Source organism: Oncorhynchus clarkii, chromosome 33 (assembly GCF_045791955.1).
Source record: "Oncorhynchus clarkii lewisi isolate Uvic-CL-2024 chromosome 33, UVic_Ocla_1.0, whole genome shotgun sequence".
NCBI classification, from domain to species: Eukaryota; Metazoa; Chordata; class Actinopteri; order Salmoniformes; family Salmonidae; genus Oncorhynchus; species Oncorhynchus clarkii.
This window is the reverse complement of record NC_092179.1, coordinates 22,172,979-22,189,611: the sequence shown is the minus strand read 5'-3', so window position 1 is coordinate 22,189,611 and position 16,633 is coordinate 22,172,979. Positions and strand designations below refer to the sequence as shown.

Below are 16,633 nucleotides of genomic sequence, written 5' to 3'. Positions count from 1 at the left end.
ACACTACAAACTCTGCGACCAAAAAGGTTGACTATAGCCCGGTAAACAGCTTACTAAAATGACGACAGAAAAAAAAACAGGACTGTTCCAGAACTCCCAGGTCAGAGATGTCACGTCAGACATCATTTGAGTGGGTGTGTGTGTGTGTGTGTGTGTGTGTGTATATATGTGTTGGTTTGTGCATGTAGGAGTATGTGTGTGTCTGTATTAGCAGCACATTAGCTGCAGTTAATCTGCACTACTACTAGCCAAAAGCACAGCAGAGCAGCCCAGTGTATTTCCCACACCATAACCAATCAAGGCGCCACAGAGAAACTGAGCGCTGGTTCGACACACAATGGCCTTCCCTTTCTTAGCAGCTGCCTGTGTGGCCAGTGTAAAGTTACACGCCACTGCTTCCTATGAATGGCCAACACTAATGAAATAGACAGTTTATATAGAAAATAAAATGTTAGTCTCAAAGAAAATGTGAGATGATGTCTAGATACTTTTTAAAGTGGAGATCTAGTTGATAAACTGCCTGACTATGAGACAGTGTATTGCGCAGTCAGATGGAACATATTAAACAGGGATTCTAACATCATAGATTAGCCCGTAGTAACTTGTGGATTATAAACTGGGTGGTTCGAGCCCTGAACGCTGATTGGCTGAAAGCCATGGTATATCAGACCGTATACCATGTGTATGACAAAACATGTGTTTTTACTGCTCTAATTACGTTGGCAATCAGTTTATAATAGCAATAAGGCTCCTCTGGGGTTTGTGATATATGGCCAATATGCCACAGCTAAGGGTGGTGTCCATGCACTCCGTGTTGCTTTGTGTCAAAGAACAGCCCTTAGCCGTGGTATATTGGCCATATACCACACCTCTTCGGGCCTTATTGCTTAAATAGACACCGGCTGGAATGTGGTTTAAACGAATCAGCATTCGGGATTACACCCACCATTGTATAAATAGCACTAATAGCCTGTTTGTTGTACAACATAGCAGCTAGTACAGGAGAGAAGGAGCTGCAAACAGTGAAAGCAGTGAGTCAGTGATATGTGTCCAAGTGAACTGAGGGGTGATGGGAATAATTGTGGTGGCAGAAATCAACATACTGATAAATGCAGGGTAAAGCGGATGGGTGTGTGCTTCTTTACATCTGAGCTGGTTGGTTCTGTGTGCGTGCGTGTTTCTTTACTGCACGCGCGTATGGATTGTCTGCACGCACCCGTGTGTGGATTGTCTGCGTGTGTGTGAGTGTATTGTCTGCGCGTGTGTGCGTGTATTGTCTGTGCGTGTGTGTGTGTATTGTGTTTGTATTGTCTGCGCGTGCGTGTGCGTATTGTCTACGCGTGCGTGTGCGTATTGTCTGCGCGTGCGTGTGCGTATTGTCTGCGCGTGCGTGTGCGTATTGTCTGCGCGTGCGTGTGTGTCTGTACGACTCCCCAACCTCTTTCAGTTTCTTGGCCCAGGGTTTCTGGGCCTTGCGGAAGCCGTCGTCAGCCTCCTTGGTCTCCTTGAAGCCTCCGATCATCTGTTTGTGGTAGTAGTCCCTCTGCCACACCTTGAGCTTCTCACAGTCATCCCCCATCAGCACCGCCTTCACCTCCATGTGGAGCTCGCTCACCTTCTCCGCCTCCGTGCACAGGGCACCCCACGCCCGCTCCAGGGTCCCGTACTGAGGGCCTGGGGATGCACATGATTAGATAACACATGCTTACGGCGATGGAGAGTGCGGAACTGAGAGTCCAGAGGGGTGACGGGAACAGAGGGGTGAAGGAGTGGAACACACACACCTGTCTTTAGTGCTTGGACCACTGAAGTGTGTGTGTGTGTGTGTGTGTGCCTACCCTTCTCTATAAGCTGTCTCCAGCGTTTGGACCACTGAAGTGTGTGTGTGTGTGTGTGTGTGTGCCTACCCTTCTCTATAAGCTGTCTCCAGCGTTTGGACCACTCTGTGAGCTGCTGTGCGTAGGACTTCTCGATGCGCGCCCGCTCATGGAGACAGTTCATCAGGTCGTTACACAGGCGACTGCCATCGTCCACCCGCCTCACTGCCCGCTTGTAGTTCCCCACCTGGGAGAGTGAGAGGAAGGTAGAGAGAGAGGAAGGAAGGGAGAGAGAGAGGAAGGGAGAGAGAGAGAGGGAGGGAGAGAGAGAGAGACAGAGAGATACTTGGAGTTAGGGGGGGGGCAGGTGAGAGGGTGTGTGCGTATCATATAATGACATATGTTTGTTAATTGTATGTGTTATACTGTATGTTGTCTACTGTCTCACCTCCCAGAAGCTGTCACTGGAGACGTCGACCAGGGAGTCATCGTAGGAGCCGGACATGGCTGCTGCCCTCGGTACCCACAGTCCTCAGGGGCTGAAACACACAGTCAACAACACCATAACACACAGCAGACTGGCATTTATACAGACTGGCTGTTCTACAGACTGGCTGCAGGGGACAGGACAGCACTCAGTCTTCAAAAAAGTGCTATTTTTATTGCATAAAAAAAAAAGGTTTTACTTTCTACCCTAGCTGGGTCTTTCCTTAGGTCCTGTCTGTCTGTCCATTCTTTCCAAGGGCACTGGAATGTGCTGACAGCGTCTGGTGTTCTACCACGTGTAGAGAGCCCTGTGTGGGGCAGACTTAATACTCTGACCCCCTGGCTTCAGCACGGCCTAGTGGGGCTATTAGCCTACGTACCATATGAACGAACACACACAAGAGACACAACTAGGCTACTCCTTTCTCTCCATGAGTAGGAGGATGACGCGTATGACAATGAGAGACAAAAACCGAAGACAGAAAGAGATTTCACAGGCTGACTTTAAATCAGTCCGTCAAACACACACACTTTAGTTTCACTACAATCATATGACACGAATTGGCAGCGGGGAGCAGAGCATCATTCTGTTGTTGTGTGTTCTCAGTCAACTAGTAAAAGCCCGTTATCATAAAAGGCCACAAACAACACCCAGGCAACGTAATTCTCACGCCGTCACTGTGACACTCCTGAGAAATGCTGAGCTGGGACCACAGCCAAAGACGTGATCCGAGAGAGAAAGAATTAACAAGAGGGGCAATGGAGCGAGACAGATAGGAGTGTGTGCAATCTGTAATCTGGTGTGAATCTAAACACCAGGTGAGTGTCTTCACCCATTTCAAAAACCTTACAGCCTGAAAAACAACAACACACAGCTCTGTGCAGAGTGGCACAGAGGGCCTAGTGTGTGTGTGACTTATCTGTCGTTTTAGCACACACTGTGGGGAGCTTCCGTTTGCTGAGTGACAAGGGAGAGGAACTCCACTGACAGAAAGACCTCTGTTCCTCTCCTCCTTCATCCTCCTCCCCCCGTTTGCTTTCTCTCTCCATCCTCCTCTCCTCCCCTCTGTCTGCTTTCTCTCTAAAATCGCTGCTCTATCTTCAGCTTCCAAGTAGGCCCCTCATCCTCTCGCCATCTCTTCATGATTGTGTGTAAGATAGTGTGTTTCCTGGCGGTCAGTGGCCCATGTCTTCCAAACCACAGCTAGGGCTGGGGGACAGAGAGAGGGTTGTTGTGGTTCGAGGGAAGAACCACAGACAAGAGTGGCTTTCACAACACTTGACCAACACATGCGCTCTGTTGTGCTTTTCTAGCACACACACACACACACACAGGGTAATGATTGTGTGAGGTGAAGAGTTTCATCAACAGAGAGGTTGATGATCAACCGTTTTTATTGTAGATTTGACCAACATGACTTTGCAATGGAAAGGAAGGAGATGATCTGACCTATCTAACATGTCCCACACTGTAACAAATGCTGAACTGCAAATCAGATGTGGAATCTGTATCTAGTGGAGCAGCAGTCTAAGGCACTGCATCTCAGTGCAAGAGGCGTCACCGTAGTCCCTGGTTCGAATCCAGGTTGCATCACATCCGGACGTGATTGGGAGTGCCATAGGGCCGCGCACGATTGGCCCAGCGTCATCCGGGTTCGGCCGGATGGAATTTGTTCTTAAATTGACTTGCCTATTTAAATAAAAGGTTTAAAAAAAAAGGACCAATGAAAAGAAATCCCCTGGGCCAGACAACATTAGTGATCTCCTACTAAAGGGTTACCATAGTCCCTGGGCCAGACAACATTAGTGGTCTCCTACTAAAGGGTTACCATAAGTCCCTGGGCCAGACAACATTAGTGATCTCCTACTAAAGGGTTACCATAGTCCAGACAACATTAGTGGTCTCCTACTAAAGGGTTACCATAAGCCCCTGGGCCAGACAACATTAGTGGTCTCCTACTAAAGGGTTACCATAGTCCATGGGCCAGACAACATTAGTGATCTCCTACTAAAGGGTTACCATAGTCCATGGGCCAGACAACATTAGTGGTCTCCTACTAAAGGGTTACCATAAGCCCCTGGGCCAGACAACATTAGTGATCTCCTACTAAAGGGTTACCATAAGCCCCTGGGCCAGACAACATTAGTGATCTCCTACTAAAGGGTTACCATAGTCCATGGGCCAGACAACATTAGTGATCTCCTACTAAAGGGTTACCATAAGCCCCTGGGCCAGACAACATTAGTGATCTCCTACTAAAGGGTTACCATAGTCCATGCGCCAGACAACATTAGTGGTCTCCTACTAAAGGGTTACCATAAGCCCCTGGGCCAGACAACATTAGTGGTCTCCTACTAAAGGGTTACCATAAGCCCCTGGGCCAGACAACATTAGTGGTCTCCTACTAAAGGGTTACCATATCAACTGTCAGGTGTTTTCTGTGAGCTTTTCCTCACTCTCTAGCAGAACACTCCATCCCAGCAATATGGAAATCATCCACCATATGCCCAGTAACTAAAAATAGCAACCTCTCCTGCAACAATGACTACAGCCCTGTAGCTTCAACATCTAGTGATGAAGAGCTTTGAAAGGCTGATTCTACAAAAGGAGGTATGCTGTTATTACAGACCCTCTCCAGTTTGCTTACAAGAGGTACACTGCTGCTTATCCTTTATACTGTACCCTACACATTTGTGTTATGCATTTTGTATGTGCCATTCATTACCACATATGAAAACACACTCCCAGGAAATAAAAGTTGTTTGAATTGAACACACAAACACACCAGAAAAAGGGCCACCAGAGGAATCATAGATCTTCCTGTGCTCTCTCTCCCTCCTGCCCTCGCTCAGCTGTTGCTGTCCATCACTCACCAAATCACTGCCATGACAACCATGGAACACAGCAGGGCATGGAATAGACCACAACATTCTACAGCTGAGCTAATCCCGTTTGTAACTTTATAAAAAATAAACAGAGCACCGTTTGTGGACCTGGTGGATCCATTCACACAATGTCTGATCAGTGCCTGTTCAGTGGCTTCTATAAAGCATATTATTGTATCGATTCGACACCTTTCATGGAGCACACAAATGGACCAAACCCTTTCATTGAGCAAACAGCCTACATTTCTATACTGCTACTATACCGCTAACTGACCTAACAGAAACTAAGAGCTGGCTAGTGGCTACAACAATAGACTTCCTAACGGAAGAGAACTCTGTATAGGGTGCTAGGTAGCCTAGTGGTTAAGAGTGCTGGGCCAGTAACTGAAAGGTCGCTGGTCCAAATCCCAGAGTGGTCCTTGAGCAAGGCACTTCACCCTAATTGCTTCTGTAAGTTGCTCTGGATAAGAGTGTCTGCTAAATGACGTAACGTAAAGGTATAGAGAAGATTGCAAGACGAACCCACAGCCAACTAGTACAAACCAAATAGAATGGACCCCTAAGGAAACTAGTTGGTGACCGCAGTAAACTATGAACACAGTTCAGAACCACTAAACATCTCTAGACTGAGGAGGTTTAGACACAGAGGCCTAATTCAGTATTTTCCCCCATTCTCTCCAAAGTCTGCACTTGGTTGCTGTTTGTTACCCATTTGCTATATGTTTAACCAAACCCTAAAATGAGTGTGTTCACAGCCATGGAAGAACACTAAAGTAATTCCACTGCCTAAAAATAGTAAAGCACCCTTTGCTGGCTCTAACTACCACCCAATCAGTTAACAACCTGTTCTTAGTAAACTGATGGAGATAATTGTGTTTGAACAAGTTAACTACTGATTCAGCATGCATATAGAGAAGGGCACTGAACTTGTACTGCACTGACTCAGATGACTGATGTTATTGATCATAATTTGTAAAAAGTAACTTGTTATGGCTTTACATCACCTGCGTTCACATGGTTGGAAAGTTACTTATTTAATTGAACTTAGAAGCTTCTCTAACATCAGTGTGGTGTCCTGCAGGGCAGTTGCCTTGGGCCATTGCAAATTATTTGTAAAAACATAAAGAGTAACTTGTCTTACAAGAAGCTAGAATTACTATGTATGCTGATGATTCCACACTCTACATGTCAGCACCCAAAGCCAGTGAGCTCACAGACTCTTATTACAAGGAGTTTGTCTGTATCAGAATGGGTGATTAACAAACTGGTCTTAAGTACATCTAAAAAGATTGTATTTGGTTCATAACATTCTCCAAGACCTAAACCTCAACTGGAGTTGTGTATAAAGGGTGTGACAATTGAGCAAGTTGAGGAAGCTGAACTCTAGGAGTAATATTGGATGTGTTCATGGCATCCACATCACTAAGTTCTTAACATGGTCCACACACCCCACAGTCTTGAAGAGGTCACGACAGCACCTCTTCCACCTCAGGAGGCTGAAAAGATTTGACATGGGCCCTCGGATGTTCTACAGCTGCACCATAGAGAGCATCTTGACTGGCTGCATCACCCTCGACCGCAAAGCGCTAGAGTGGTGTGGACTAGAGGTTGACCGATTAAATCAGAATGGCCGATTAATTTGGGCCGATTTCAATCAGATTTTTTTGAATATCTTTATTTAACTAGGCAAGTCAGTTAAGAACACATTCTTATTTTCAATGACTGCCTAGGAACGGTGGGTTAACTGTCTTGTTCAGGGGAAGAACGACAGATTTTCACCTTGTTTGCTCGAGGGATCCAATCTTGCAAACTTACAGTTAACTAGTCCAACGCAATAACGACCTGCCTCTCTCGTTGCACTCCACAAGGAGACAGCCTGTTACGTGAATGCAGTAAGCCAAGGTAAGTTGCTAGCTAGCATTAAACTTATCTTATAAAAATCAATCAATCATAACCACTAGTTATCAACCATGTGTAGTTATTACTAGATATTATCTAGCGTGTCCTGCTTTGCATATAATCTGACTGAGCATACAAGCATCTAAGTATCTGACTGAGCGGTGGTAGGCAGAAGCAGGCGCGTAAACATTCATTCAAACAGCACTTTCGTGCGTTTTGCCAGCAGCTCTTCGTTGTGTGTCAAGCATTGCACTGTTTATGACTTCAAGCCTATCAACTCCAGAGATGAGGCTGGTGTAACCGAAGTGAAATGGCTAGCTAGTTAGCGCGCGCTAATAGCGTTTCAAACGTCACTCGCTCTGAGCCTTCTAGTATTTGCTCCCCTTGCTCTGCATGGTTAACGCTGCTTCGATGGTGGCTGTTGTTGTTGTGTTGCTGGTTCGAGCGAGGAGAGGGAGGGAAGCTATACTGTTACACTTGCAATACTAAAGTGCCTATAAGAACATCCAATAGTCAAAGGTTAATGAAATACAAATGGTATAGAGGGAAATAGTCCTATAATAACTACAACCTAAAACTTCTTACCTGGGAATATTGAAGACTCATGAAAGCTGGTGGTTCCTTTTAACATATGTTCTCATGTTCTGAGCAAGGAACTGAAACGTTAGCTTTCTTACAGTGCCTTACGAAAGTATTCCGGCCCCTTGAACTTTGGGACCTTTTGCCACATTTCAGGCTTCAAACATAAAGATATAAAACTGTATTTTTTTGTGAAGAATCAACAACAAGTGGGACACAATCATGAAGTGGAACGACATTTATTGGATATTTCAAACTTTTTTAACCAAGAAAAAACTGAAAAATTGGGCGTGCAAAATTATTCAGCCCCTTTACTTTCAGTGCAGCAAACTCTCTCTAGAAGTTCAGTGAGGATCTCTGAATGATCCAATGTTGACCTAAATGACTAATGATGATAAATACAATCCACCTGTGTGTAATCAAGTCTCCGTAAAAATGCACCTGCACTGTGATAGTCTCAGAGGTCCGTCAAAAGCGCAGAGAGCATCATGAAGAACAAGGAACACACCAGGCAGGTCCGAGATACTGTTGTGAAGAAGTTTAAAGCCGGATTTGGATACAAAACGATTTCCCAAGCTTTAAACATCCCAAGGAGCACTGTGCAAGTGATAATATTGAAATGGAAGGAGTATCAGACCACTGCAAATCTACCAAGACCTGGCCGTCCCTCTAAACTTTCAGCTCATACAAGGAGAAGACTGATCAGAGATGCAGCCAAGAGGCCCATGATCACTCTGGATGAACTGCAGAGATCTACAGCTGAGGTGGGAGACTCTGTCCATAGGACAACAATCAGTCGTATATTGCACAAATCTGGCCTTTATGGAAGAGTGGCAAGAAGAAAGCCATTTCTTAAAGATATCCATAAAAAGTGTTGTTTAAAGTTTGCCACAAGCCACCTGGGAGACACACCAAACATGTGGAAGAAGGTGCTCTGGTCAGATGAAACCAAAATTGAACTTTTTGGCAACAATGCAAAACGTTATGCTTGGCGTAAAAGCAACACAGCCCATCACCCTGAAGACACCATCCCCACTGTCAAACATGGTGGTGGCAGCATCATGGTTTGGGCCTGCTTTTCTTCAGCAGGGACAGGGAAGATGGTTAAAATTGATGGGAAGATGGATGGAGCCAAATACAGGACCATTCTGGAAGAAAACCTGATGGAGTCTGCAAAAGACCTGAGACTGGGACGGAGATTTGTCTTCCAACAAGACAATGATCCAAAACATAAAGCAAAATCTACAATGGAATGGTTCAAAAATATACATATCCAGGTGTTAGAATGGCCAAGTCAAAGTCCAGACCTGAATCCAATCGAGAATCTGTGGAAAGAACTGAAAACTGCTGTTCATAAATGCTCTCCATCCAACCTCACTGAGCTCGAGCTGTTTTGCAAGGAGGAATGGGAAAAAATGTCAGTCTCTCGATGTGCAAAACTGATAGAGACATACCCCAAGCGACTTACAGCTGTAATCGCAGCAAAAGGTGGCGCTACAAAGTATTAACTTAAGGGGGCTGAATAATTTTGCACGCCCAATTTTTCAGTTTTTGATTTGTTAAAAAAGTTTGAAATATCCAATAAATGTCGTTCCACTTCATGATTGTGTCCCACTTGTTGTTGATTCTTCACAAAAAAATACAGTTTTATATCAGTATGTTTGAAGCCTGAAATGTGGCAAAAGGTTGCAAAGTTCAAGGGGGCCGAATACTTTCGCAAGGCACTGTACATAGCACATATTGCACTTTTACTTTCTTCTCCAACACAAAAAACATCGCTGCACAGGGATTTTCAGGTCTCTCCAGAGATGTTCGATCGGGTTCAAGTCCAGGCTTTGGCTGGGCCACTCATAGACATTGAGACTTGTCCCAAAGCCACTCCTGCATTGTCTTGGCTATGTGCTTAGGGTCGTTGTCCTGTTGGAAGGTGAACCTATGGCCTAGTCTGGAGCAGGTTGTCAAGGATCTCTCTGTACTTTGTTCCATTCATCTTTCCCTCGATCCTGACTAGCCTCCCAGTCCCTGCCGCTGAAAAACATTCTCACAGCATGATGCCGCCACCACCATGCCTCACCGTAGGGACGGTATTGGCCAGGTGATGAGCAGTGTCTGGTTGTTCCAGATGGGACTCTTGGCATTCAGGCCAAAGAGTTCCATCTTGGTTTCTTCAGACCAGAGAATCTTGTTTGTCATGGTCTGAGAGTCCTTTAGGACTAAAGGCCTGATTGGTTGCGTGCTGCAGAGATGGTTGTCCTTCTGGAAAGTTCTCCCATCTCCACAGAGGAACTCCGAAGCTCTGTCTGAGTGACCATCGGGTTCTTGGTCACCTCCCTGACCAAGGCTCTTCTCCCCCGATTGCTCAGTTTGTCCGGGCAACCAGATCTAGGTAGAGTCTTGGTGGTTCCAAACTTCTTCAATTTATGGAGGCCACTATGTTCTTGGGGACCTTCAATGCTGCAGACATAATTTAGTACCCTCGACACAATCCTGTCTCGGAGCTCTACGGACAATTCCTTCGACCCCATGGCTTGGTTTTTGCTCTGACATGCACTGTCAACTGTGGGACCTTATATAGACAGGTGTGTGCCAATCAATAAAACTTACCAATCAATAGAATTTATCCCAGGTGGACTTCAATCAAGTTGTAGAAACATCAAGTATGATCAAAGGAAACAGGATGCACCTGAGCTCAATACTTATGTAAATAAGGTATGTTTTTTTACTTTGAATAAATTAGCACAAAAAAAATCTAAACTGTTTTCACTGTCATTTTGGTGTATTGTGCATAAAAATAATTTAATTAAAAATGTTTTTAAAGTCTATCGTAACAAAATGAGGAAAAGGGGAAGGGGTCTGAATACTTTCATGAAGCGAGTAAATAGTATTATTTTTGTTGTCTCCTTCTGCCTTGACAATATTACTTATGTTGTTCTTGTCTATAACTGTTCGTTCTGTACTCTGTCATGCATATTTTATGTGGACCCCAGAAATAGTAGCTGCTGCATGTGCAACAGTTAATGGGGATCCTAATAATGTACAAGTTTTCACTCCCTGTTACTTTTACACACCGAAGGATTGAAAAACAATGAATTGGTTCAAGTGTGGGCTAGAGGACATCTTCGCTTTTAAACTTTATTAAGAGCTCTCATTTTATTGTGAGGAACTGCAGTGTTATCAAAAAAATGTTTATGTTCTGTCCTCTGTTATGAATGACCCCTTACACTCATGGAAATTAACCTACATGGAAGCAATTCATTCCTTTGAATCCTTCAGGGGGAGAGAACATACTTCAGGGAGGAGCAAAAATGGAATTAGGCCCCTAGTGTTGTTCCTGGCAGACTGCGGAGTCTGAAGTCCACTCAGCTTCTCTAGGCAACTTGTCATGCATACACCGGCCACAAAACAGAGGGAGCGAAAACGAGAAAGAGGAACAGAAAGAAGAAGCCATCTAGTACACCTTTCAAATCAAGACGTTTTCCCGCCAACTTTTTTTATATATGAAAGGAATTGCCGGCAAGCCTCTACTTTTATTTCTGCCAACCGACCTAGTCATGATTAAGGTAAAGGTCTGCCTACGGCTTAGTATGAAATGTAGCCGTAATGCTGAGGCAGCACTGGCACGCACTACGCTCCTAAGCTCTTGATGGTTGCTAGGCAGCGCCCGTTACTGCTATCCTCCTGCCAGTTCTAAACTTTGAGGCATGTCACTCCACCCATCTCGTCGCATAGCCAACCGCATGCACTGTTTTCTTAACCACAACCGGATGGATCCATAAAGAATTACTGTGGGAATAAATATCACTGAATGACAAAAATATTGGAATAAAATAGGCTAGTGCAATTGAAGGCATCAAATTGTCGCTTACTGATACTCCCAAAGTCATCCAATTGTTACAATACATTTGAAGCAATAGCCTACCCGTGTGTTCAACCATTTCAGTACCGTTTTACCCTCCTTTGAGACAAGCGTGAGGACTTGTATTGATAACATCCATCAATGTCTGATTTTCTTTTCACTGAATCTCTCTTTGGATATTGGTTAGGCTACAATTAGGCTGGTGAAATGCTAAATTGAGGTGAGTGCTACTCATGATCATCTTGTCTAGTTGGCTCATTTACTATCGCTGATCAGAACATTTTGCCAGCGTGTTATGTAGCTTAACAAGCAGATTGTTTTGCTCTTCCTTTTCAGTTGCTTAGTAACCTAGGCCAACTCCAGACCTAAAGCCTGTGACTTGTCTTAATCAATGTGATTTTGTATCATTGAATCTCCCCTTGTATGCTATATATGGTTTATTCTCTGTCTGGGAAAATAATTGGAGGTGGTATAGCTCACCTATTTTTTTACTCATCTATCATTGATCCGAAACATTTACCACGCAATAATGTAGCCTAAATCCAGTGTAGGCTTTGTAATGGTGTATATTCAATGGATTTATTCAAATAGACGTCCACCCATATCGGCTCATGTCTACTGCCACTCCTAAACTTGCCGGCATGTGCACAGGAGATACAAAAGGTTTGTCCCGGCAATAATGTATTATCCTCTAAAAAAACAGTTGTGTGTATATATATTTTTATAGGCAACATACCGTAAAGTCTGTCTGTAAAGGGTATAGGATTTGCGTGTGTCTCTCTCTGTGTGTGTATCCTCCTAAGAATAGAATTAGGAGTGGTGGTCTTCAAACACCTGCAAAACGAGGCCACAGATAAGACGTCGCTCCAAATGGACAACTGCTCAAGTTTCAATTCTTGATGAAGGAAATAGGGAACTAGGCTTACGTGTGATGTGATCAAACAGTCATTTCATGTTCAGATATTACTACAATTATAGACCAGGTGTACCAAGCATGGTGCAATTCTGCAAATGCCAGCAGCAGAGACTTCAAGTTCCAACATTGTCCAATAGCCTCTGATACACTGAACAAATCTAGGTCTGCGTACAGCATAGGAATACACTGCATACTGTCTACAGTGGGCAATGCATTGGGCTACGTGGGGTATAGGCAGCAATGCATTAGTCTACGTGGGGTATAGGCAGCAATACATTAGTCTATGTGGGGTATAGGCAGCAATACATTAGTCTACGTGGGGTATAGGCAGCAATGCATTAGTCTACGTGGGGTATAGGCAGCAATGCATTAGTCTACGTGGGGTATAGGCAGCAATACATTAGTCTACGTGGGGTATAGGCAGCAATGCATTAGTCTACGTGGGGTATAGGCAGCAATACATTAGTCTACGTGGGGTATAGGCAGCAATGCATTAGGCTACGTGGTGTATAGGCAGCAATGCATTAGTCTACGTGGGGTATAGGCAGCAATACATTAGTCTACGTGGGGTATAGGCAGCAATACATTAGGCTACGTGGGGTATAGGCAGCAATACATTAGTCTACGTGGGGTATAGGCAGCAATGCATTAGTCTACGTGGGGTATAGGCAGCAATACATTAGTCTACGTGGGGTATAGGCAGCAATGCATTATTATACGTGGGGTATAGGCAGCAATGCATTATTATACATGGGGTATAGGCAGCAATGCATTAGGCTATGTGGTGTATAGGCAGCAATGCATTAGTCTACGTGGGGTATAGGCAGCAATACATTAGGCTACGTGGTGTATAGGCAGCAATGCATTAGGCTACGTGGGGTATAGGCAGCAATACATTAGTCTACGTGGGGTATAGGCAGCAATGCATTAGGCTACGTGGGGTATAGGCAGCAATACATTAGTCTACGTGGTGTATAGGCAGCAATGCATTAGGCTACGTGGGGTATAGGCAGCAATGCATCAGGCTACGTGGGGTATAGGCAGCAATACATTAGGCTACGTGGGGTATAGGCAGCAATACATTAGGCTACGTGGGGTATAGGCAGCAATGCATTATTATACGTGGGGTATAGGCAGCAATGCATTAGGCTACGTGGGGTATAGGCAGCAATGCATTAGTCTACGTGGGGTATAGGCATAGTATGCTGTGTGTGTGTCTCCTGGCATGTTGAGAAAACACAGACACCCACTAGCTCCAGAACTAGACCCGCTGGGGTTACATGAACCAACATCAAGGGATACAGGGCCCCCTCGGATTGGACAGCTGTCAGCTGCACATAGAAATACAGGTTCCCAAAGTCAGTGAGACAGAGAGACAGAGATGGGTCACCCAGGGAGTAATTGAATGCACATGACCAGTGAACGGCAGCACTGAGGAGCCTGAGACTGGAGGGGCCTGAGTCATGACACACTACAGCCCTGCTGCACCCAGAACAGACATGAGACTCCACTGACCTTTACCACAGAGGCAGTGCGATAGAGAGGCAGTGCGATAGAGAGGCAGTGCGATAGAGAGGCAGTGCGATAGAGAGGCAGTGCGATAGAGAGGCAGTGCGATAGAGAGGCAGTGAGAGGGGGGGTGATTGAGAGAGAGAATGTGGGAAATAGAGTGAAACTGAATGAGAATAAAAATGGAGAGAAAGAACGTGGAAAAAAATAACAAAAGAGAACAAGAGAATAAGATGAGCGAAAGCGAGCGAGAGAGTCCGTAACATGGTGATGTGGGAGATGACTGGTAGGCTAAGTCTAAATAGAGAGGATCCTCAGTGTTGGCTAAATGACATGGGTGGACGGCTAAACATAGCCTACCGTCTATGAGTGGGCATCAATTATTTTCTATTCTATTTCTGAAGTTGACTACTCTCCACAGATAGCAGTTTGCGGTAGACGGACAGTGCTGGAATGCTCTTAGGCAACTCTGGGCTCAGGGCATTGTACTACTGGTTACAGGTCTGAACTCAGCCACACAATCCTGGCAAACAGACCCTGTCCATCCCAATATTCATAGTTTCAGGTCTGTACTCTTTAGCAGCCCCAGAGAGACAGACAGTGCTCTAATAGAAATATATAAAAGAGACAGGGACAGTGGGGTACACATGTTAGGATGTTGATCTGTTCTTAACACCACTGCAGGGCAATAAAGCGAAGCTCACAAGCATGTCATGCCCAAGCATGTCTGCTGACAGGCACAAACATGTCTGTCCTCAAGCAAGTTGTTTGTGTGTGTGTGTGTGAGTTCTCAAACACAGCCCCAGATAGATCTCACAATCATGCCCTTATAAATAAGCACCTCTCACACAAAGACAGTGGTGTGTATTTAGAGAAGGGAGTGTGTGTTCACCACTCTGTTCTCTGCTCCTGTCCCTGAAACTGTGTTCACACACATCAGACAGCAACAACACGTCGCAGGGCATTGCTTATGATAAGATTTTGACATAATCACAAATCTCCCTGCCCATTCTGCCATTAAACTCTGATTTCTGATCAGCCACCCTAGTTTTGCACTAACCTAATACATTATAAGATGAAAAACAAACACTGATCAAGGCCCAGGACGATACCAGTATGGAGATATTCGTTACTATTGTGGCAAGGAAACAAAACAAAGCAGATTTGACTTCTTTAGGGAAACATCCCTAATGTTGGAAACAAACATCATTATGTCGTCATCCCATTTATTTATTTTCCAAGTTATAGAACACAATATGTTACACCAAGTTAACAGACCAAAGAGTTTGGTCTGCTTCGTGGTTTCCATGGAAACAATGTCACGATACAGATATCGTCACAGCCCTACACTGATCCAGAGTAGTCTACCTCAACACACAATGGCAACAAGTTACCTTGGAGGGGTGTCGTGTCTGATTAGTCTCCCTGTTACAAAAGGAGACACTTCCTTGTTGTCTGCCAGTGACTCACTGACTATGTGAGCAGGGGAGGCCCCAATCACAGATGTTACACAGTTTGACCTGACCAGGAAAATAACACTTCCTCTCTTTTGGGTGTAAAGATAAAAGAGAAGAAAGAAGAACACAGACGCCAGAGTGAGGTCCAAGTCCGAGTATGAGTGCTGCTGATCTAGGATCAGGTTCCCCCTGTCCATGTATGATTTATTATTAAGAATTAAACTGATCCTTAAATCAGCGCACCCCAACCAACTCAGTGGCCTTGTGGTAAGAGTGTCCACCCTGAGATTGGAAGGTTGGAAGTTGGATCGAGTTCTACCAAAAATACTAAAATTGGACCCAATGCATCTATGCTTGGCACTCAGTATTAAGGATAGATTGCAGGTAAGGCCCTGCGATAGACTAGCATCCTGTCCAGGGGTGTACCACCAAACATCAAGCTGCCTCACGCTACAGAAACAGGAGATATCTGCTAAGGCTCGCGCAAGGCTACCTACGCAAATCAGCACTCCTACTCTGAGAGCCTTGTTACATATAGCCTCAGGGCTATAGTAGTAGGATATATCACACATGTGGAATGGAGCCAAAACCAGCCATACATTGTACAAGTAGGCCTACATGTATACACTAAACATCAAATGAACCCTGTTTAGAAGCCCCTGGCTGAGTCCCAATTCTCCACCCTTCTCCCAAAGTGAGCACTTGAACACAATTCATGGATTAAACAGTGGAACCTCCCTCTAGCCAATGCTTTGACCCTTCCAATGCTTTTAAATCCATGACGGGAAGTGTGCTAGTAAGTGCACACTTTTGGAAAAGTGTGGAGAATTGGGACGCAACACTGAATGTCCTGTTGCTGCCTCTGACCATTGCATGATCGGTTCTTGAGGAGTATTCAGATGTAGGGGTTTAGTGGATCATTGTGACAATTCTGGATTATCTTATGCTTTCTTCCAGGGGGTGATAACATGGCTGCCATGGAATTATCTGTCATTTTGCTGAAATGGAAATGGCCAAACTTGTAATCTCTATGGTTCTACTCTCTGGCCTTAGTATAGACACAGGCCTGCATAGGGTGAATGATAGCACTGTTTCTTCAGACTCTTATCATGGCAATGGAATGTAAAGACTAGGGTACAATTTTACTACTAGGTCATCAACCTATTAGCAAATGTCCTTCTACTGTAGTCCTGAGGTAGTTTTTTTTCATAAGAAAAATATATCCGTT

At 44.7% G+C, this 16,633-nt stretch overlaps 1 protein-coding gene across 6 annotated transcripts in view; it reads right to left on the bottom strand.

Moving 5' to 3' along the window:
* The window catches only part of LOC139393261 (protein kinase C and casein kinase substrate in neurons protein 2-like), a 34,451-nt gene that overhangs the window by 16,063 nt on the left and 1,755 nt on the right, over positions 1–16,633 (bottom strand). For 4 of the 6 annotated variants that reach the window (XM_071141744.1, XM_071141746.1, XM_071141748.1 and 1 more), the window contains exons 2-4: positions 2,266–2,356; positions 1,908–2,064; positions 1,439–1,674 (exon numbers count right to left, since the gene is read on the bottom strand). In XM_071141744.1, the coding sequence (XP_070997845.1) occupies positions 1,439–1,674; positions 1,908–2,064; positions 2,266–2,322 (450 nt within the window). In that variant the 5' untranslated portion in view covers positions 2,323–2,356. Of the gene's footprint in view, positions 1–1,438; positions 1,675–1,907; positions 2,065–2,265; positions 2,357–12,259; positions 12,336–16,633 lie in introns of those variants that run through there. The other 2 variants (XM_071141745.1, XM_071141747.1) reach the window with 2 other exon arrangements.